General features: G+C 28.8%; 1 protein-coding gene across 1 annotated transcript in view; it reads left to right on the top strand.

Moving 5' to 3' along the window:
- Nucleotides 1-25756, top strand: part of LOC106686775 (uncharacterized) — a 63055-nt gene that overhangs the window by 10422 nt on the left and 26877 nt on the right. Inside the window, exons 2-3 of the mRNA XM_014430280.3 lie at nt 2882-3159; nt 13349-13529. Coding sequence (XP_014285766.1) covers nt 2882-3159; nt 13349-13529 — 459 coding nt within the window. The remainder of the gene's footprint in view (nt 1-2881; nt 3160-13348; nt 13530-25756) is intronic.

Raw genomic sequence — 25756 nt, 5'->3', positions numbered from 1 at the left:
GGTATTCTTAAAGTATTTCATTGCTAATTAAAAGACAAAAGATTCATTTTATATATAAAAAAAGAAAAGTTCGTTTTAGAACGATTCAATGAAATGTTTAATATTTTATAAGCCCTGGCAGTACTGGAACACGTCTTCCTAAAAATGTATTCCTGGAAAAAATGTAATATTTTATTCTGAAAGTTCCTGAAATATTCATTTTCACAAATTTGACTTATATAAAACAATGTATGAATCAAAAGCTGACATTTTATAACAAGAAATATGTTTTTAAATTTAAGTTCATAAATACAAAAAGTCATATAATCCTCATGTTTAAAAAATTAAAATCTATATTAAAATAAATATTGGTATTGTATATAATGGTGAATAAAAGTTATTACAAAATAAGAAAATAAAAGGCAATGTAGATGCATAAATAATGTTGATTGAAAATATATTGTTTAAGTATCATAAGGAAATAAAGGCTACTTGAGAATAAATAATGATAAAATAAATAAAGAGGAAATAACAAGAAAATAATATAAATATGAAAATATAGCAAGTAAATATAAGTAGAAAATGAAAATTATTCAAAATTAAAGTTATTAAAAAATGAAAAAGGAAATTTAATAATCCTTTGACTGGAAGATTCTTAAGGTATTAAACTGGATATAGTGAATGACAACAATTTCTTCCTTATTACAATATAATAATTTATTTCATATTATACAGCAACGTTTCGGGAGATTTCCCCCATCTTCAGGCTAAATAAAGAGGAAATAACAAGAAAATAATATAAATATGAAAATATAGCAAGTAAATATAAGTAGAAAATGAAAATTATTCAAAATTAAAGTTATTAAAAAATGAAAAAGGAAACATATATTTAAACAATTAAATATTAATGAAATATTGTATTTGATAGGTTTTATTCTCATTTAAATAATCTGACAGCTCTTAAATGACGAATTATTAAAAATTCTTCATCAAAATTCAATTTAATTTTATTTATTCGAAATCATCACCCTTTTTTCCATTGCTAGTAATAACAATGAATAAATATGAAATATGAAAGAACTTTATAATGAAACAAAGAAGAAAAATTAAGAAATAGAAACAGCCGTTTAGAGACTGGAGAATCAGTGCCATCCGAGCGTGTCCGATTTTTTTCCGAACACTATCATATGTACACGGCTTTCATATATTTTGTTGTTTTTAACTATTGTATTCTTGAATGATGTTCATTATACTCACCTCGGGAAACCCTAAAATACTTATTTTTGTAGTAAAAGAGAAAAATATATTTTTTGTGTGGTAGGTGAAAGTTTTGAAATTATTCATGTACACCGTCTTTTATTTTATTAATTCGAACGATAATTTTTACTAAACCTTCACAATTTCTATATAGAAGGGAATATCATTTAAAAAATAGAATTAAACATATCTAATTATTAAATACAGACATAAAATTGAATAATTAGTTTGAACAAATAGGGTAGAGTCGAGTTGTATCGGCGATTGTCAGTCATTGTTTGAGATAACTAACTATGTTTGTCTTTTGAATGGCAGGAAACATAATGGAACCTATCAGACCTAACAATGGCTCTAATTTAATGTCAAAATAATATATATAGCTATTTTATAATTTAGAGTAATTTTTCTCAATTGAGTTTTGGTTAAAAAAAAAATTGGCGATATTACTAGCAATTACACATAATAGGTTTCGTTAATTGCTATATTACTTTTTGTGTCAATTATTCTTAATAATTAATATAATTTATAAATTTTTATACTGCTTATAACATTTATATTATTGTTTAAAATCAACTATAATCGGTATTAATCCGAAAATTGAATACATATTGTTAGCTTTCAACAAAAGTCAATAAGAATAAATTTTTATTTTTTATACCTTTGAAAATTGCGAATGTTAAATGTGAACATTTATCCTGCCAGAAATACTATACTTTATCAAAATATAACAAAGCGTCATGTACAAATAATTCAAATATTAATTTATTAATTTATTGATAAGTATTATAATCAGCCACAATCTTAGGCAATAACGAATAGTGATAAAATATCACATCCATAACAAAATTTAAAAATAAAAGAATAAGGAAAAATATTATTGATTCTATTAAATGATTTTTCTTTCTAAAAAAAAAAATAAAAATAAAAAAAAAAAAACATAATGAGGATTTTTGTAAAATAGGTCAACAATTATCATATTATTTATTATTTTTTTTTTTAAGGAAAAAGCACATCATATTCCTTTTTTGAACCTGAGACCCTCTAATACCATTTTTTAAATAAATTTAAAATGTTTCACCTTAATTTATTAGATTTTTTTTTATTATTCCGGTGACCATTGCTTACATAATTTTTCATAATTCCTCTGCATTTTAACCAATTTCTACGTTAATAAAAACGTAAGAAATCGAAATATCTTCTGTTTTATTCTACATTAACATAATTTAGATTTAATGATATATATTTTACATATTAGTTTAAAAAAAAGAATAACTTTTCAAACAATTATACAGCGAAGTTAGCTGTTTATGTTACTATAGTTACCGTTTTATCACTTCATCTATATATTAATTGATATCAAAGTTGCAATAGTGTTCAATTAATGTTATTCGTCCTCAAATATAGCAATGCCGGGTCTGCTAGTAATTAAATAAACAAAATACCATTTTCCACAAATGGAATATGGTTCGATGTCAACACCGCTAATCGCTGTTTACACACACCTACTCAATGACGCCCGTCCATACCCAAATCCACAAGACGACGTCTTGACGCAATCCTCTCATCTACGTTTCGTATAATTTATATAATTATAAATAAACAATATAATTACTATTAATTATATAATCAACTAATTTGATCGTAGCTGGTGGAGAAATGACGAAGGCCAACGACACAGACTCAGCCTCAGAAGCTTCGGTGGAGGGCTACTTCCTTACCCGAGGCGCCTTTCTGCTCACCCCCAGCCACGACCTCAACATGGACAAGGCCGCTTCCATCCTCGACAAAATGAACTTCAAGGGGCCCTTCTCACTGACCAAGACGGCCACAGGGATCCTCTTCAAGTTCGCCGATCCTGACGACTATCTGATTACGTACAAGAAAGGATTTCACAAGGTCACAGGGGCAAGGTTCTACAAGAAAGTAAGTAGTAGTAACTTCCATACTGTAAACGTAATTGTCATGTCACATTTTCTCTATCACAACACCAGACTATTCGACATTTTTTAATATGCATAATAAATATGAACAAAATTTGTTAGTTTGTTTTTTTAGCAGAAACAGATTTTCGGTAATACAGATATAGGAAGAAATTTATTTGAGTAGGTAGAGGAGTTAAGTACCTACGGTCTTAGACAAGGTTAAAGGAGGGAAATTTGTGTTATTTATCAATTATTACTTAGTTCACACCTTTCTTTCCACAAAACTTAAAATTTACATTATACAAAACTATTATCCTTCCTACTGTTACGAAATGTAGCCACTTAGAGTAATGATGAAACAACACCTAAGGATTTTTGAAAATAAAATATTGCATGAAATATTCGAACCAAATAACGACGAGGTTACCAGATATTCATACGGATACAAACCCTTAAATTGAGCGAATAATAATTCAGATAACAGATAACCGAATAAGGTGGCCGTGAAAGGTTCTAGGATTGCAAACGAAAGTGTCAATAAACAATAAACCGATGAGTAAACGTCTGAGGGGTTGACCGAAGCGTAAGTGGGAGGCTTGTGGATTTGTGGGATAGGCATCGAACCTTTGGTTACCCTAAGTCTAATTTATTATTAAAGAGAAAATAGGTAATAATTTTATAAAGTAATTTACTGATAAAATTTATTCATAAAAGAGCTTTAAATAGGACCCGTCGCGTAATTACCTCCAAATTTACAATAATTGTTTTAAATTATTTTATCTATAATCATGGAATAAAACATCTGACATTGACCGTAATTAACACACTAAAATTGTCAAAATATTCCACTGATAATTCTGATAAAGAAAAATACGAGCACATAAATCAACTCTACTATGCAAAAGAAATATGTACCAAGAATACTAACTCAAAATTATAAAATTGGATTACTTGGTGTTAATGAAAATGTATAATTTGTTGTAGAAAATGTACAGAATGTATACTGTGTGCATAAAAAAAAAAAAAAAAAAAAAAAAAAAAAAAAAAAAAAAAAAAAAAAAAAAAAAAAAAAAATATTATGAAGACATTATCTATATTTTCGATGATATTTGAACGTAAAAGTAACAAGACAAGATTTGAAACTAAATTGGTATCATTGTAATAAAAGGGGGGATGGCTGGATGAATGATTAACGACTGAGATCATCTATAAATTTATTCCTAATAAATCCTATAAACATAAAAATTGTTTAAATTTTTTTTTATGTTTTGTTAACTCTAAAATCTTTGTATCCCGTTTTTTTTATTTAGACCTTACGAAGCCCTGCAAATCGAGGCTAAAACATTGGTTAACAATAAATAGTTTTCGTTTGCTATTTTGATAGCTTTGTTGACCGTCACCCGGACTATCCTTCTGCAATCTTCTTCATACGGTCAACTATCTTCTTCCAATATTTTGTTTCATTCCTCGGACACGAATCTAACATTTTTCGATCTTGTACTAACAAAAACGTCTCATCGGAATCAGCAATTTCCCCCAAGTTTTCTCGAAGAATGAACCACAACTGTTCCGTTAGAACAAATATCTCTCCAGAAGATTCCCTGTCACTCAATCGACCACAAGCCCCTTCCACCAACATCGATCGGGAAGGTTAGGATCCACAGAGCCGACACAATATCCCCAGCGTGATGGCTATAAGTAGAGCATTAACGGATAAGAGTTTAGTGCCGTAATAAAAGGAGACATTGGACCCGTGGCGGTGGTATCAAATTTTATCGCCGAGGGCAGTGACATTGCTCGTTCAATTTAATTCCGCAACGTAAAAGAGGGAGCTATTACCTTTATCGGGGTCAGTTGGCACAGAATGGCGGGTGGGGCCCGACCTAATCTGTCGGCTAATCTGGTATTGTTCCTCGCCGGAGATGGACCGCGAAGAGGTAGGTCTATCCTTACTGCCCGTCTTCCATTATTTCTCATATTGTTTATTGATTGTCCTCTTTTGTTCTACATTATAGAACATATTAGAGATGCTTTTTATTCAGTTTATAACTATTTAAAAAATGCATTTGTTTTCTCGAGGTGAAATAACGAATATCAACTTTATTCCGGCCCAGAATACAATAGCTTAACAAAAGAAAACGAATCTGTATACATGTAAATATGATCGGAAGCGATCGGGCGGTTTCAGCTTTTTCCTATTCCAACTCCAGTCTCTATTTATACTTTTTTCTCCTTTAGTTTCCAAAAATTAGTTAATATTTTGTAATTATTCATTGATTATTACTTTTGACAATATGAGCGAGACTGCTTTACAAACTCTGTAAATTCCTTCCTTCTACATACCTTCCCATTACCCGTTCCTTTCTCACTGATAGATTACTCAAAGTAAACCGCAATGGTTCCTATTTATCCCTCTTCTCTCACTCCGCTGGATTTCCTCAAGGTGTTATCTTTGGTCCCATCCAATGCAGTCTATAGAGCTGACATCCCAATCAATCCTAACACTATCCTCAACACGTATACCGATAACGCATTTGTGCTGACCGTTAATAATAAGCATTTAATTGTATCCCAAACTCACTAATCTCATAGAACGGTGTTCAAATTGGAGGAAAGTAATAAATTCCCGAAAAAATCCTATCAAATCACCTTTCCCTTCGTCGTAAGCCTACCAATTGCCTTACAGTATCTTTTAATAATATTGCTCTTACCCCTGTAAAACAGATCCGATACCTTGGACAATAGACAAACAACTAACTTGGAATCCTCACACAAGACTTACTATCGCACTTACTAAAGAAACGGTTTAAAGTTTAAATCCATTGCAAAAGACTGATTTACATAACTACATCAAGGCCTATCTAGACATGCGGAGTATTACTTCGGAACTCCACTTTGTTTGTCACAAATAAAATTATCCATAAAGATCTTAATGTTCCATATGTAACCGACCTAGGCCGAACCAGATATCAATCCTTCTATTATAAACTCCTTAACTACCCAAACCAATTAGTTTCTAGCCTTGCTTCCTCTTCTATTCCTGACTATTATCCGGGGTGCCAGAAAAGAAGATGGCCTCGAGATCTTTTAATGTTGAAAATCACTAGAGTGCTATCAATGGGTAGTTCTGATGCCTGTATCAAACCATTATGATCTTATATAAAATTTAATAGGTGTATTTTTATGTAAATATAGTTCTAAATATCAATAAATAAATAAAAATAAAAGACGTTTAATTTTAAAATAAACAAAATTTAAGGTGGTTAAAAATTGTGATGGACAATTTTTAATTTTTCCGTTGCTGTGACAAGAGATATATCATGGTTTCATGAGGTGTAAAAAATGATTATCAACTTTATTCCGACTAGGAATAGTAAAATAGAACAATGCAATGCACATATAAATGAAATAGGGAGAGATCGTGCACGCTCGATATTTCCGATGTCTCAATTGGTTTTTGACGCCTGAGTGAAAATCGTTTTCTCCTTTATTTATTAATCAAATTCTTTCATAGTTCATATTTATCCATTTTTAATTATTGATAATAATAAGGACATGCTATTTATTACAAATAAACAAAATTAAAGATACTTTACTGGAACATTTTTTTATAAATTTGTGATTTGAGACCTGTTACACTATTTCAATGAAGATAAGATTAAGCTGATATTAAATACGATTTAATTTACACTCATATGTAATGTTAATGAGAAAATCAAAAAAAGGCGAAACATTTATTGTTTAAATCTGCTATCACACCCTAGCCATATACACTTAAATATGTAATTTTAGTTGTTTTTTATTGTTTATGTATTCAAAACAACATTTTATGAGACTTGCTATGGACTCAGGGGGCCTCAAAACGTATATTTATGATATGAACTCAAAATTTCTCACCATTGCAATCAAATTTTATCATGTCCCATTTATTAAAAAAAATAGATTCAACAAATAAGAATAGTTCAGATCTCAATTTTTTCCAACCACTAAGTGGATATTTTTGGTAATTTCGAAAAGAAAGTTGTAACTGTCTAAAAAATAATTAAATAGCTAATAAACAGGTTCATTAAATTCAATTAACATTGCCAAAAAATAAGACAAGGGAAAGAAAAGCTAGCATCTAAAAAAAAAAAAAAAAAAAAAATTATGCAAAACATAATTAAATCTTCGTTCATCTACCACCCCCAAAAATAATATAAATTATATTTACGTCTTCATAAAAAATAAATTGTATTCAAAAGTCTCAAAACTTTCTTTATTAATTCTTTAAAACCAAATATAATAGTATACAGCTAAATAAAAACAACCAAAAATTACATAAAAATTAGATACAAGAAATTTTAATCAACACTATATAGAGATTTTAACAAAATTCATTGATGAAAAATATAATAAATTATATGTAATTATTTATAATAACCTTTGATAAGAATTTTAATAATAAAAGAAATGAGAATTTTGACCAAAATACAATTTAACAAATCAATTATATGGCTGACTTGAGTGTAAGGAAGGTTCAAAATATTGTGTGATAAGAAACTCATAAGTTTTGAAATTAAATAGAACATAAACATAAGATAAGGCAAGCTTATCAATAAATTAATATGATTATCTATATTTTTATGTTTTATTGCTTCATAGTTTGATTTGACTAAATATATTGACCTGGGCAGATAGTCTGCAAAAAGTTTTTAATTGTTGGATGTGAGGTGTAAATTTGTATTAAATGTATGCTATTTTATTGGTAATATTATTTAATGTTATTCCTTAAAATCGCTAAAAATTAATGTATAATAAAAGCTATTATTTAATAGACTGTCCTTCAAGATGACCAAATTGCCCAAAACGACTTTTAAAGGAATAATAAAGAGACTTAACTTGAGTATGATTTAATTTATTAAAACAATAAAAACCAGTTTCAAAAAAGTGAAAAGATAATATACAAATAAATAAAATTTAAAGATGAACCAATAAACCGAATACATTCATTGCTTGTTGACATGTTTTCCTGACGAAAAAACAAAACCGCTCAACATCCTGGCATTACGGAAAAACCCGGGAGTTGGTACCTGTTAATTATACCTTGAGGTACCTGTTCCCTTAAATTAGAGAGTACCTTTTTGGGGGAAGTTTTAAATAGGGATGGAAGTGGAAGGTTGGGGGAAGTAACTCACTTAGCTCTTTCACAATTTTCTGTTTACCATCCGGACTGCAAACATGCTCTGGGAAGGATGGTTAAAAAACTGTGATGTATTTTTTTTTTTTAATTTCCTTTGCTCTTGATTTATTTATTTTTTGGTGGAATTCCAGTGACAAAAATGTATCAAAACCAGACTTACGTAAGATAAGAAGTTTCTAGTTCAATTTGCAATATTTTAAAATCATTAATAAAATTGAAACCACTGACTCCAAGGACCCAGGTTCGAATCCGGCTGGGTAGAAAATTGTTTTCTGTTACACTGAAGCCGTGAGCCAACCGTTTGGGTTCTGGAGCCCTCCTGGTTTCCCAGCCTCATAAATTAGGAATGAAAAGAATTGGGTAAAAATTTGTCAGTCGAGCGTGATTCTGACCAAATCACCTCCTTGCACAGCCGTAGGTCTAGTAACAGTGCTTCCTTACAAAGTACAGATCACTGATTTATTAATTTGACTATGATTTGATTGACTTGCATTAACTCTATCTTTTTTATATATTTTTATGATACCGCTAATGAAGACCTAAAACGTAGGTCGAAAATAAATAAATATCTATTACTAGTTTTCATCTTTCTTGCCGCCCTGAGATCACCTTCAAATTAAATTACAGTTAATTGTCTAAATATATAAATAATTATCAGTCACGGCCGGATTCGAACCCGAGTTCTTGAAGTTAGAAGCACAGTGATCACTGAGCCACTTTGCTCACTTAAAAGTTAGTTAATATATTAACATAAATAAAAGGGAATGGTAGCATCGAAATATAATGATACATATTTAACTATCAATTGTGTTCGTTAAATCTATATACGTCCTCAAATACAGCAATAGCAAAACATTGCCGGATTAGATAGTAATAAATAAATAAACCATAAAAAGTATATTAAAGTCATATAACAATACATAAGTACAAAAATACATAAGTCATAAAATATAACATAGACAATTTAAAGCCAATATTTCTTGTTTTTCCCAGTCTTGATGAGGGTTTACAATAGGGGTATTCATGATGTTGTGTTAAATGTTATATGTTTTACCATGTTAAATGTTGTAACTATAGGATTGTGAGCAGCCCTATTTGAAGTCATGTTAAACGTTAAATGCATAAGAGTCCCTAGCGGATTTTCTCAGCAACTTGTTGTATAAGCCTTTATGTTTATAACCTTCCTTCCAGACCCTCATGTTATTGTTTACTTCAGTTTTGATTTAAGTAATTAATTAAAACATGCCTAGAGTGAGTGAAAAGTGGAATTTGTGTGAATGTTTAGCTTATGAGTGTCTTATTGATCTTCAAACTTGTGAAGAAGAGAATGAAGATGAGCTAATTGACAACTGTATTGAAAGTCACAACAACTAATATGGCGGCGATCTCAACTGGTCTATTGTGTGACGTCATTCTCGATTTAACTAACCAAGTAACAGACTCTCAGCCATGTTAAATGTTATTTCGTTTTACCACGGCAAAAGAAGGCAATTTTTTTCGATTTAACACGAGTTTTTCCATTTAACACGCTTTAACATAGATCATGAATACCCCTAATGTAGTCCGAAACGTCGAGACAAATTAAAAGAGTATCTTACTTTAGGGTAGGGTGTTTTTCATTTCAGACTGTACGGAGTTTATGCCCTGTTCCATCTTCATCATCTATATAAATTATATGATGAGAAGATGGTAGGGGGTGCGATCATTAAAAGACACAAACAAGATGAGAGAACTTATTTAAATGTCCCAACGTTTCGGCCAGAGTTTCTAGCCTTCATTAGGGCTAAGAACAAAGAGCAAGATAAAAACTAATGAATACATAAAAAAATTAAAAAGAGAAAATATAAACAGAATGACACAAGTAAATAATTATACAGAATGAAAATTAGTAAAAATAAAGTGGAAAGTAAAACGTTTAATAAAATATGTAAGTAGAATAACATAATCAAGGAAAGAAAATTTTAAAAATTATATAATGCAAAGAAACGTAAAAATATAAATATATCAATTTAATAATAAAAAATATTTAATAAATAAAAGAAAATGTATGTAACTGATGAAATATGTAAGTGTGTAATTTTAGAATATAGAAACAAAATATAAGGTTGAGTAAGACAAAAGAAATGATTTTTTTTTTTTTTTTTTAATAGTGAATAGAAACCATGACAATAATAATATGTGCTGAATATTAATAATAACGTGGGTAAGGAGAAATAAGAAGAGAATAGAGAAGGAGAAGGGGGTAAAAGAAAGAGAAGAAAAGAGAAGAAGACAAAAAATTCACCTACTCCTAGGAGATCGCAAATCTAAGTGAGCAAGTGGCGCGTGTGGTAAGACTCTGAATTAAAAAACACGTTTGGAAAATGACAAAATTACCTGAAGGCGAGAATACGTTACTAGTTATTTGAATGCGTAAAAATAAGAAATAGAAAATATTAGGGGTATTCATGATCTTTAGTTTAACATGTTAAATCGTGTTAAATGGAAAAACTAATGTTAAATGGAGAAATATTTCCTTCTTTTGCCAATTTGTAACCATGTAACATGGCTGAGAGTCTGTACTAGGTCTATTAAATGGAGAATGACGTCACAAAACAGACCAGCTGAGCTTGTCACTGTTTTATTTGTTGTGTTAGGTTACTTGTAGTTTGTGTTTTTTTCTTATGTTTTAGACTTTTTAAAAAAGAAAATCAGTAGCCAAACTTTTACATTTCTGCTTTTCACTTATTTTAGGTATGATGTAAAAAATTACTGTAATCAAAACTTAGAAGTAAAAAATAACATGAAGTTTTGGAAGGATAGGTTACTAAAAAAGTTGTTCATAAAATCCGCATTTACCATTTAACATTACTTTAAATGGGCCTGCTCACAATGCTATACTTATAACATTTAACATTTAACACAATATCGTAAATACCCCTATTGAAACACTTTTATTTAAAAGAGAAAACGTATCAGAGGGTTACCAATAAAAAATTTTTAATATTTTCTATTTCTTATTTTTACCCATTCAAATAGCTTGTAACGTATTTTCCCCTCCATGTAATTTTGTCATCTTCACGTATTTTTTAATTTAGAGTCTTACGCACGCGCCACTAGCTCACTTAGATTTGCGATCTCCTTGGATTAGGTGAGTTTTTTGTCTTTTTCTCTTTTCTTATCTTTCTTATACCTCGTTCTTCTTCTCTATTCTCTACTTACCCACGTAATTTGGCTACATATGGCTCATCATCTATATTAATAAATTAAATATAGTCAAATACTAACACACTATAACAGTCAAATACTGACACACTATAAGGCAGATTCGAACTGTTCTTAGACAGTAGAAGGACTATCAATTATCAGAAGGGTTTGAGGCAACCTCTTCAATATTGCATCAGTACCCCCTCTCCCCTTCTAGTAACTCCTGCCAACTTTGTCGGTGAATAACTAAAGCCTCCACTGGTTGTACAAATGGCCTCCTGCTCACATCCTATCTTACCCATCCATAAATTATATCAACAATTATCTGGCATTCCCATTAATATTTAAACGTTTCGGAAGAAAGTTTGTTCCAAAGTTTAAATCTGAATGATCGAATTGGAGAAATCGGTTAACATTTAATTTCGATTATTTGACGGGTCATGAATTATATTCAGAAATCAATTCTTTTAAAATTTTTTGAGGTTAATCACTTCCATCATTTGAAATGAATTATTATTTATTTATTCATGACAATTGTACAACGTTTCGGGACCACTGTCCTATATTCATGCACTATAAAAACCTATAACAATAATAAAATCTATATAACACCAATCTTCATCCTTATATATTTTATTTTATACAATAAAAATCACCTCATGATTTCATATGGGAAATGTCCATCATTTGTGCATCTTCATTTCTCTCTGGCACAGCCATCACTCTACATTTCTTACTATCTCTTTGGACCTTATCTCATGTCCAGTGTGCTGTTTGGTTACCTCCCTGTTTTGTATTTATTATAAACTTAGTGATTTTTTATTTTTCACATAAACCTGTTTATTTTATCTGATTTTTATGTTTTTATTTTAAGTCTATTTATAATATCTGCGTAATGTGTGATTAAGTGTTTAGTGTCAGTTTTATAGTTCACTGTGTTTTGTATGTTTTTTGTTATGTATATAGCTTCTAGGTATCTTCTGTTTTTTGTATTTTGTGCTGTATCTATTACTTTTTGGGTTTTCAAAGTTGAATTCGTGGTTCAGTTTTATGCTGTGATAGGCCAGAGCTGTGTAATTTATATTTTTAGTGTTTTTACAATTGGTGATGTGTTGCTTAATCCTAGTTTCAGAAATCAATAAAATTGTTAACATGAATTTTTATATCGAATAAATTTGTATTACATAATTTCTTGATTTACAACTGAAAATACAACAAGTTAATGAGTTATAATAACCTGTTGTGGAGAACTAACTATTAGTAGCACTCAAATATAGTTTCAAAAGTATGCATTATCGAGTCCATCTTCTTTTCAAGGATATTGAACACTTATCAGAAATAGAAAATGAAAGTTCGAAACTACTGGGTTAAATAGTTTATTATGGAAATAATGATATCTGGTTTGGGCTGGATCGGTTATATATGGAACATATATAGGTATTTATGGATGATTTTATTTGTGACAAATTAAGGTCCACTGAAGATTTTGGATTGCAGGGATTGGATACGAGAGAAATTCGATAGTTTAGTAGATTCCACAAGCTCAACTTCCTAACTCCAAACGAGCCTTATATTCATATAAATCAGTCTTTTGTAATTAATTAAAAGCTTTAACCATTTGTCTTCAAAGTTTTATAACAGTCGGAATCGACGAGAAGTTTCTTGCCATTTCAGTCTTGCATGAGTATCCCAAGCTAGTTGTCTAGATTTAGTCCGAGTAGCGGATTCAACAGTGATAAACGGAATTAAACTATAGTGTAGTACAGTCCTTTTACGATACAAATAAATTATTAAAAAAATAATTAATGCATATAATTGCTTCCAGATACCAATACCATGCAGACCACAGAAGACATTCGTCGTTCTGGTCTTGGACGTACCAGAAGACCTCCCAGAGGAAGACATCCGCCATTCCCTCTACAAATTCCAATCAGTAGTGGAGGTCTCCAGGGTTCAATCCATACCTTTGCCTCAAGGAGAGAAAGGAGAAAAGACAATCACTTCAGGTAAGTCCTAACTTGTATTTTTGATAATTAACAGTCATATGCAAAAGCTGTATCAAAAGTTTTAACAAATTTAGAAAAAAAAAATTTCGCCTTAACTAGAGATATTCATTAATGATGTTAAATGTAAAAAAAAATTAACATGCTAAATGTTAAAAGTATAGGATTGTGAGCTTTAATAATTAAATTTTTGAAAATTTACATTCATATATCATATTTGTTCTTATATATGGTTTATGATAATATGTAATTACTGAAAATTAAAAAAAAATACTGAAATCGGATTATGCCTTATATTAATAAGACAAAGAGAGACTGCAATAAAATTCATACTATTGAAAGTAAAACAAATATAATTTTATACACCGTATAATAATAAATGCTTAGCGAACCCGAAGGTTCAATTCCTATACCACCAATCTTTTTTATGTTTTTTTTTTTTTATTGATTTATTTAGTACCAGATTGGCCTGGTGGGCCTTAGATGACTAACGTATGAGGTACATTATTATTTTGTTTCAACAATTGATTATGGGGTGGTTAGTAGTAGGGGGTTTGTGAGTAGGACTCATACAAAAGACACCTATATATATATACAATGTTATAAATAAAACAAATAAATTAAGATAAAATAAATAGATTAAGAACATAATTCTTAATAAAAGCAAAGTTAATAACATAAGCAATGACATTTATTGATTAAGCAAAATAAATAATTAACTTCTAATGGAAAAAATAAAGTGAATTTAAGAAAAAGATGAAGTGAAAAAAAAAAAGATGTTAAGATGAAATAAAATTTTAGAGCGATATAGAATATAGAATTTATAATAGGATGTCACCAATTATACTTTTCCAGTGATTCTCCTCCAAACCCAACTCTCCTATATCAGTCTCAACGCAATCCTCCTATCTACGTTTTAGTCAACCCCTCAGACATTTACATTTTAGGGATCCGTTTGTTACTAAATCACAAAACCTAACTCGCCCATCTTATTAAACTGACATAATTAGACATGTTACTCAATTTTAATTAATTTGTTTTTTTTATTACTTAATCTTAATACTAACATATATTGCTCACATATTTTTCAGTTCACAAAATACCATATCGAATAATTAACTAAATCATCAAATATACCTGAAGTCAAATGTGTGATGCCGTTAATCACAATGTTTAACTATATATTAATTAAATATAAAATATTTTAAAAAAACAATAATTTAAAAAAAATTCAAGTTGCAACACTTACAAATGAGTTGTCTTCATAGTGATAGAGTAGTCTTCTTTCTTGAGTCCACTCACTTTACTGTTTTAATATCTTATTTTATTTCTCTCACTTATTATTACTAACAATTAAAAACACCGAAACTAATTATTAAATTATGAATGAAAAGAAAAAATATCACTAGTCGAACACTTGAATTCGGAAACAAATTGAAAACTCGGCACTGACAAAAACCTGAAAAAGAATAATTTTTATGTGAGAAATATTTTAATAGGCAGTGGCTACTTAATAATTGAATTATAGACATTTGATTGGCTGAGCGTTCGCGCCTCTAATCAGCTAAATATTAGAATATAAAAATTATTTTCTAATTGAAACTACATTTTAATAACAGGAATTATCCTTCACTCAATATATGAAATTTGATTTTTTTTTTTAAATCACAAAAGTTTTGATAAATTTTATTTGTAAGTTTAAAATATTGATATTAAATTCAATTCGAGAGTTCGTTTGGTTTAAGAATTAATAATTATTTAAACAATAATTGACTTGACCACATGAACAAATTATAGTATTATAACATGGTGCAGTATTCTGTGAGGTATATATTTATTTGCAAACACTACCAGTCTCAAAAGCCATAAGTTAAACATTAACTAAAATAAAATTAACTTTTAAAAGATGATTTTCTAGCAAATCCCAATTTTTTTTAGGAGGGTGATGGGAGAGGGGATGGGATTTGTCTAACAGGCTTACTAGTTAAATTTAAAAATCAGATTTAAAAATAAATATATTGGGTTGAAATATATATTTTATTATTGTAATAAATAATTTTTTGTATAAATAAATAATAGATTAATCAGATAAATGTTTCAAAAAAATGGTTTAGGATAAGACAATTTCAGAGTTACGATTTTGTATGATAAAATAGATGTATGTATATATATTTTGCATAAAATCAAAATATATTATCAATATAAGAAGTGTAAATACTAAAAAAAAAATAAATAAATGTTACGATTAGAATAACAATTACCATTATAAAAAGATAAGTATATCCAAAATACAGGTTTGGAATTTTTTTCGAAAATAGATTTTTTTTTTATTTATTGACAAATATTAAAATCTGACAATGAGTATTAATGTTGTAATTTATCACTTTCACGCCAAAATACAGAATCAAAATATGGACATAGAAAAATAAAAATAAAATAATTAAAGTTTCAAACTAATTACAACAATCAAATTTAAAAATATAGATGAAACGCAATAAAATAATAAATTGATATAAAAAACTATCAAAATAACCATATATTAATACATAATATTAATGATAATACAATGTTTTAGTGAACCCGAAAGTTCTATGCCAACGCCAAGCTCCATAGTTATTTTATTTTTTGATAAATATTGCAAACTGCCACAACGTTATTGGGCATAGTGGTAGATGATCAATCACATTCTTACTAAAATTAAAAAAAATAAATAAATGAAAAAAAGAATTATATAAAAATTAAAATCTATTTATGCCCATAAAAAACGATAAATAAAATGGACTTTATTAAACTATGTACATGAAGAAAAAGAAGGTTAAAATAAAAGAAGTATAATTCTGAACTAATATAACAATAAATAAATTTTAAAAAAAAAATCAACCAAAAAAAGTATTTAGATTTAAATTTAATGAAAACAATTGTGGATCAATGACCATTAGAATACAAGTATAAATAAGAAGTTTTATATCAAAAGTTAATATATCCATTTCTAAAAAGTAATTTTTTTTTTAAAATTCTACGCTAAAACTTAAAACCATGTCTCGTGCTATATGCCAACATATAACATTTTCAATAAACATTATCAAAAGTTGATTTTTCGACTTTTGATAGGACACTTCACATACAATAATATGGAGGATCTAAGTAAAACTAATAAATAAATAAAAAAAATAAATAAATATTTAACTTGATACTTTCTTAGTTCAATGATTCCTAATAATTGATTTTGATTCACCAAATGACCATATCTCCCTGTATTTTTTCTTAACTCCACATAATTTGTTTATTATATTACAATAAGAATTAGCAATTTATGTGCTTAGTAATAGATATTATTGAATCCTTATTTCTATCATATTCTGTATCATCTTTATTACGTTTCATTCTCATTATTATATTAATTCACTAATTACAAATTTGCAGCTTTATTATTCACTTCCTAATCCTTTCAGTTATTTTTAGTATTATTATTAATATTTTTATTAATTGTTATTTTATTTTTATTTTTTTTTTTCAATTTAGCAGCTGTTAAATACATTATTAGTTGTATCATTTTATATCACCTCAGATCAATTTATATATTACTTATCTAGCTTAAAAATTGTATAGCCTCCACAACGCCCTAACAGTAATATTTAATAATATAACTGTAATAATTACATTTCACTCATGTCTATTATTTTAATGTGTTATTTTGGCACCGACCGATAGATGTTATATGATCGGACCATATTGGATGTAATTTTTTAAATAAATAAAATAAAAAAGCATACACGATAAAGTTAAGGCCTTTACAATAGCAGACATTCCCTACTAATAATGTAAATTAGCAAAGTGTTAAAACGAATAAGTTGACAAATGGACGTTGCTAATGAGGAAGGACATAGACAAACATCCCTACTTAGGGGGCTTTGTTAGTGCTTAAAGCTCACGAAGCACCCATCTTTACAAAACCACCTTGTACAGCTTTATTGTAAAGTGCCATAATTTATCATGGATGGAGACGTACATTTTACTATACATATATTTTTTATTTTACCATTTACAAAATTATAAACTTGATCTACGAAGTTGATAAAGTAACTGACGGTAAATTAAATTAAATTTTGCCTTTGTTAATAAGTAACCTAATAAGTGATTAAGCGTAAACAATTTTAATAAATTAACAAACCTGGGAAACAAAAAAAAAAGTTGTTAATAACTCGTAGATACACCTTCCTGCATTAGACAATAATAAAACAACTATATCGTGGCAACATTATGACCACTCGTCTCATAGTAATGTGACAAAAAAATATTAACTAATAACTAATTATTAAACAGTAATACTGAGAAATAAAGGATTAGAGGATCCAAAGGTTCCAGGCCGATACAACAATCGTTTTCTAAAAACGTCTGTCCAGTAACGCCCCTCTGAACGGATCCTCCCATTTACATTTCGGTCTACCCCTCAGACGTTCACCCGTATGTTTAGAGTTTATTAGCATTTTAGGTATTAGTTCGTTGCCAAGTCCCACAACCTTACAAGCCCATCTCATCCACCACAATGCTATATCCTAATTATATTTACCGGGTGTAGTTCTCTTAATTCAGTGTTCTGTAGCCTTATAAATTCTCTCATCAATTCGTCCTTTTTGGGTCCGAACATTTTACGTAATACTTTATTTTCGAAAACCTTCAGGCACTGTTCTTTCCTAATGTAAGAATTAATTTTATTAAAAAAAAATTTTTCTCTCATATTGAAGGGTTAATAGTAGACCGTGGATTAATAGTTAAAAGGGGGAAAAGGTAGTAGTCAGTAAAGAACATGAATAAATAAACTTATTTATTAGTTCCAACGTTTCGAAGGAAAAGGAATTTCAGAATAATAAAAAAATAGTAATATAGATCCATTAATAGTATGAAAGAAAATTATAGTCTCAGTATTATAAAAAGATGAAGGCTATATGAGAATAAGTAATGTTAAAATTAAGAAACATAAAAGAACAAAAATAAAATACATATGAAAATCAAATAAGGGAAAGAAAACGTAAAAATTTAATAAGTAAATAAAATAACAAGATTAAAGAAATAAATTATAAATTTAAAGAACTTTATATTTATTTATACTAGTATGCTTAATTTTGAAACTGTATTGAATTTAAACAAGCAGAGTACAATCAGAATATTACAAACAATGTTTGATGAATTGAATATGATGTTATTTAGAAAAGGGAAATTAAGATATTCTTCAAAGCGAAAATCTCTATTTTCAAAAAATTCCTAAATAGGAAGGTACCCTTAATCTATTTATATCTTCTGTGAATATAAATCACCCCCCGTCAGCAAATAAAGAAAAATCATTTATTCCTGCCGACGTTTCGACCTGAATTTCATGTCTTCATTTGGGCTAAAAAAAAAAAAAAAAAAAAAAAAAAAGAGAGAACCATTCAAAGATACATAGAAATTAAAAGAAATAAATAAGCAAACAAATTTGGCAAAAATAGTTGTATTCAAACAATATTTAATTCATTGTTATGTATTTTTCTAAATTTGTTTGTTTATTTATTTATTTTAATTTTTTTATGTCTCTCTGAATGATGGTTGTTATCCCTTTTTGTTTTTTAGCCATAGTGAAGACCTGAGATTCAGGTCGAAACGTCGGCATTTTTATACTGGATTTTCTTTTTAGGAAGTAAGATAAATTAATTTTTATAAACTCTGAGGTTAAAAAACTTCCAAAGATGAATATAAACTATTATATACAATTGTCCCGAAACGTTGTACAACTATGAAGAAAAATATACAATAATTTATATTTATCTTTGGAAGTTTTTTAACCTCAAAAACGTAAAGTAAATAATTATTGTTTATTTGTGGAGAAGATGGTCGGAGAGATGCGGTCAGCAAATAAACATAAAAAAAAATAGAATTATGTTGTTTTTTGTTAATTAATCTACGTTCAACTTTCAACACCTCATTATTCATATCTTCAAATACTCACACAATAATACAAAATTACATTTATGTATTAATAGAATATTAATAATAGTAGTATTGAGAAAAATTATATTTAATTTATACATTTCTATTATTCATAAGTTCTACGATTAAAATTGACATATAAATATAGTATTATTAATTATAAAGATATAGTGCTGATACACGATTCCGACATATAAGTCACACAAAACCGTAATTTGTCAAAACAATTCAATAGGAAAAATCGATTTATTCAATTACAAAATTCAGAAGGTAAAAATCAGTAATGGTTCATGATGTTTTTCTCTTTGTATTTGAAGGATGTCTCAACGGAAGCAAGTAATCATATTTCCGCGCCTATTTCCTGCTAGGTAATAGGAGAACTAAATTATCTGTTATACCTATCAGCATAGGCTATAGGGTATAACAGATATAGGCTACAATATTGAGATGGGGTTACGCTACACTGAAACTTTTCTCGACTGACACAGTAATACAAAATCATATTTACGTACTATATTAATGACAGTAGCATTGAGACAAATTATTTTCATTTTGTTTTTATTTATTTATTAAACGCCGTTTGTGATAGATTGTCCTTGAGGATGGCCTAATTGGCCGAAACGTCGGACTTATAAAGGAATAAAAATGTTTTGAGACTAAAATAGGATACAATTTATCTATCTAAGCAATATTAATCAGTCTCAATAAAGTGTAAAGTTTATAAATAAAGTAAATTTTTTTTTTTAAATTTTAACTGCCAAACAAATAATTGACATACATGTGTATTTTCCCTGATAAAATAGAGAGTCAAATTTAGTGAGGGGTAAATTTAGTAGCTAGCAATATAGTGAACTCCTAAACTAAGTTTAGATCAACTGCAGACAATTACTTTAATTGGAAAAATATCCACTGACCGTTTGATTACAGCAATCAATTACAAAAGCTGTTTAATCCGTTTAATTTTTACTGCTTTCAGATGGGAATTGGTCTAACATTCCTCCCCTCCGGTTCCCGAATGAGTTTAGTTGTTATTAAACATGCTTATGTGTGTTATATTGTAACAAAAATGAAAGTTCCGCGAATTTCTCATAAATACAAGATGGAGGTTGTTTCAAAACGTTAAAAAATATTAAATTTTCATTCAGAGCTCTCTGGCTTTAAAACTTCCAACTTTAAAAAGTAGTAAACATGCTAAAACAAGGTTAGATCATCAACAGTACCCTCAAAAGATAGCAAATACCACTGTATCTCAAATCAATTTAATTTTTCAAAATTTAATTCAGTGAATTTCCAGAAACACAAAATACAAATCCTTCAAATACAAAAAGAAAAAATCATGAACCATTGCTGATTTTTACCTTCTGAATTTTGTAATTGAATAATCGATTTTTCCTATTTAATTTTTTTGACAAATTACGGTTTTGTGTGACTTATATTTATGTCGGAATCGTGTATCAGCACTGTATCTTTACAATTAATAATACTGTATTTATATGTCAATTTTAATCGTAGAACTTAGGAATTATATACAAATGAATAAATTAAATATAATTTTTCTCAATACTACTATTATTAATATTCTATTAATACGTAAATGTAATTTGGTATTATTGTGCGAGTATTTGAACATTTGAATAATGTTAATATTAATTAACAAAAAACAACATAATTCTATTTTTATGTATAATAACAATGGGAATAGGTACCACTGAAATCAGTCATTCCATTTTCTAGGGATAATGAGGCATTATTTACAAGTTTTATTTTATTTATAATATAAGTTATCTGTAGTAAAAATGATGTGGTTAAACTTATTTCAACACAAGTTTGATAATTGACGAAACTCACGTTAGTTTTAAAGTAGAAGAGCCCAAGAGGATAAAAAAAGGCAGTTATTTCACCCCAATTTTTGATTACTTTAATAAAAACTATGTATAGTTACTAGTAACAATTGATGAACTGTATCCAAGTATAAGTAGGGGGAATAAGAAATAGTGGCTGTTTCAAAATGTTAAAAAATATTAAATTTTAATTCGGAGCCATATATCTCTAAATCATACAACACTAGAAAACCTAAGAGAATATCATTTAAAGTAGAGAAAATTTACTAAAAAATTAGACCTAATAGAGCAATTTACGTTCAGTAGTTCTCGATATATATTTTTTAAAAATTAACATTTTAAAAATGTACTAAAAGATTAGTAGTTAGTGAATTAATTTTGAAATATTTACATACGTACAAAGTTCTATTAACACTCAACTTAAATTTAGTTTATTATGCTATTAAGTAATTCAAATTGTTTATCTTCGTAGAAGTAGTAGTTTTCACGATATTTTCTAAAATAAATTGATTTATAGTTGTTCTGACAATAAGTTTGATTTTTGAAAAAATATATATAAATATACACTATTCGACATACGACCTTGAAGCACTCAAATTAAAGAATAGCAAATTTGCTAAAACATGAGCTGTAATAGAGTTATTTATGTTCAATAGTCTTTGAGATATAGGTTTTTAAATTGCAACATTTCAGAAAGAATGCATCGAAAAATCAGAAATTAGTGAATTTATTTTGAGAAATGTGTATCTAAAAACTATTCGACGTACAGATGTCTATTATCAATCAAATTATAGCTAGCTTAATGTACTATACAGTATTTTATAATGTAAATAAATTAAAATAATAATAAAAAATAATTTATTTTTAAATATTTATTTACTGCTATTTACAAATGTACATTATAATACATTTAGTAATTCTGATCTAAGTTAAATTGGAGTGTTATAGGCGTGTAGAGAAACTACCCATTGGTAGCATTCTAATGACATTTTACATTAGCTGGTCTCGTGGCCATCTTCTTTTCAGGTGCCTCGGAGGATTGTCAGGAATGGAAGAGGATGCAAGGTTAGAAACTAGGGGGTTTGAGTGGTTAGGGAGGTTATAATGGAAAGAGTGATATCTGGTTCGGGCTAGATCGGTTACATAGGGAACATTAAGATCTTTATGGATGATTTTATTAGTGACAAAGTAAGGAGCATTGTAAGGATTGAATACGAGACGAATTCGAAGGTTTAGTGGAACCCCAAAGCTCAACTCCATATGTCCAGATTGGCCTTATTACAGTCATGTAGATCAGTCTTTTGTAATATGTTGGAAGTATAGCCCATTTGTCTAGTAAGTGCTGTAATAGTCGAAATCGACGTGCAGTTTCCTGTCTTTTCAGTCTTGTGTGAGGATTCCAAGTTAATCGTTTGTCCAAATGTAGTCCAAGGTAGCGAATCTGTTCGACAGGGGTAAGATCAACATCATTAAATGAAGCTGTAGAGCTGGATTTGTTGGAATTTATCTAAATCCTATAATTACACCATTCTTTAAGGGTTGTGATATGGGACTGGAGATTTTGGGATACAATTAATTAAAAAAAAATTAAAATAGTAAAAAAAAAAGGTTAGAAATTATTTTATTTATTCTTGTCTTTCATTTGTATATAATTTTCTTTTCACTTATTTTTTATATAATTTTCACACTACTTTGCTAATTGCTAAAACTAAATTTACTTTTTTTGTATCCTATTATTATACTATGTTAAAATATTTTTATGAATGGAATAAGGTCCGGGTGCGGTAAAAAAAAAACTTATAGTATAATTCTACTATTTGAGTTTTTTTTTACCGCTCCCGGACCATATTCCATTCATCTATACACACGGTAAATCAATAATTTTCCAATAAAATATTTATAGTTTTTTTTGTGTCTTTTTAGTCCTGATAAAGCTCGACAAATTGGACAAATAAATAGTTGCTAACTATTTTTGTTCTCTTTTGACCACAATCCTGACCATCTTCATCATAATTTTTAATATTAACACCAGTGCGATCAACCGCAAATTATCTCAGTTTCACGTAATCTTGTTAACTAAACTTAGACTAGAAACACAACAGATCGGTTAGTTACCGGAGTTTTACTAAACTCTGATCAAATAATAGTTTTATCGGATATCGGTGCAACTAGTCCTAAAATGTAAATAATACAAATCAAGATTAAAAAATCCAATCTTCTAATTCTTTATGGCTTTTATAATTAATAGCAACCTTCATTTTAATACTATTTCGGGTCTTGATAATTTACTTCATTGATATTTTCAACTATAATAGTAGCTGAGATTTTACATTCTGTATACCAATTCTTTATCCTATAGAGGACCCCTGAGTCGATTTTTTTATTATTATTATTTTTCAAGGACACCGAAAAGAACGAACAAAGGACCCCAGGAAGAGGGCCAGTAAAAAATAACGAAGATGGCTCTCTGGAGAGGCCCTCTGTCAAAGAGACACAGCTGACTGCTCGGGACATCTCCCTGCCCCGGATTACGATATTAAAAAAGTTGCTCTCTCCTCGGAGAATATCTTTTTAAAGCTATTATTGCTTATCCTTTCCACTCCTTAAATACTTTTCCAAGCACCCCGCCCTCCACAATAAAACAGATTCCGTTCAACATCCCGACAATAGATCATTACCTTTGAGTCTTTAAAAGAGTCATAAAAGCAACTGCCTTCAATAGAGGTAATACTTGATCAAAAAAGTTCTGTATGAGATATCAAAGCCATCATCCCAAACTTATGACATTTCAATGGGATTTTTGGGACGCGTTTCAAACAATCGACATACAAATATCTTTCAAGGGGTAATTCATATAAAGACTATTTAAAACTTTGACAGTACTTTTTAAGGAAGTACTGTTTCTTAAACATTGGTTGATTGCAAGGAGATGATATGTTCATGATCACATTCAGCCGGCAGGTTTTTTCTCAATGTTGCGTGTTCACCAGTAGGACACCTGAATCCACAAGGTTGACACGCAGAACAAAAAATTATCTGCCACAGCCGAATTAGAACCTGAGTCCTTAAGGAGTTGGAAGCACAGCGTCTTACTTGTTGAGCTTCCCCGCTCCCCTTAATTATTATTAATTAAGTAATAATCTTAATAATGTATACTTATAATAATAATAAAACCGAGAAAGATAATAATAATTATTAGTGTCGATTATGCTCGGTGGCTCTCTTCCTATAACCTTACTCTCGCATTTCTTACTTTCTTCATCCCCCTTTCTCCATTTATTTCTTCTTATCCCCTGTTCTTTCCTTTTACATTTGTTTTCTTTCATAAGCTCTATTATTAATTTAACCAATTCTTTATAGATTCTTTCCACTGTATGATTTATTTATTACGCACATTTATATTTATATAAATAATAATGTAATCAATCTACTACTGTCTTTGTCCATAGTTATTAATAAACTTTTTTCTCTCTAAATGATGATTGTTGTCTTTTTGTTTTTAGAGCCCTGATGAAGACCTGAAAATCAGGTCGAAATGTCGGCATAAATAAATATTTTTTTGTTTATTTATGTCGTTTCTTTGCTGACTGCACCCGTCGGGGGGTGGCCCGGATGATCGGGCATCTTCTCCAATCAGTAATCTACGGTCAACTATCTACACTTCATTATAAAAACAATAACAGTAAATAATAATATTTTTTACAATTCGTACATTATAATCATCAATGAAACCATAATAAAAACGAAAAATGTAAAATATAAAAAACCACCATGATAAAAAGAAAAAAACAATTAATTGACCTGGCAAATATTTATCATGGCACTTGATTGGTGTGTGGACCATCACAGCTTAAGGAATCCAACGAATTGCGTACTGGCATTTTGAACTAGTAAATCTTGTTAAGTTAGTCTATGCTATCGATTATATAGTATTTTGTCTACATCACTAAGTGATAATAAAATTATGGAAAGAAAAATAAAATTGAGAAAAAGAAAATATATATAACCTTAATGATAGATAAATAGACAAAATATAAGTAAAGTTTAACAAAAGAAAATAATAGAAATATATATTTTGAAAACAACGACAATAATATATGGTGAATATAAATAATGACGAGGGTAATGAAAATTGGGAAAAGAATAGAAAAGAAGGGGGGGAGGTAAAATAAAAATAGGGGAAAAAAAGAGAATAAAAAAGAAAACGAACCTGTTAGTTTGAAATCTTACCGCCAAGTGGCTTCTGCGCCGAGAACAGCCAGAATTATAAAATACGTTACTGCGATGACTAAGTGTTTTTAAGAGGAAACGTTACAAGTGGATAAAAAATAAAAATTAAAAAGTAGAAAATATTTAGAGGAGGAAAGCGTGTGAGAGGGTGGCGACAAATGATTTTTTGAAAATGTTAAAATATATATATATATA

Source organism: Halyomorpha halys, unplaced genomic scaffold (genome assembly GCF_000696795.3).
Source record: "Halyomorpha halys isolate HHAL.00 unplaced genomic scaffold, Hhal_1.1 Scaffold874.1, whole genome shotgun sequence".
Lineage (NCBI taxonomy): Eukaryota > Metazoa > Arthropoda > Insecta > Hemiptera > Pentatomidae > Halyomorpha > Halyomorpha halys.
Note: the sequence above shows the minus strand (reverse complement) of the source record. Positions and strands in the feature narration are given on the sequence as shown.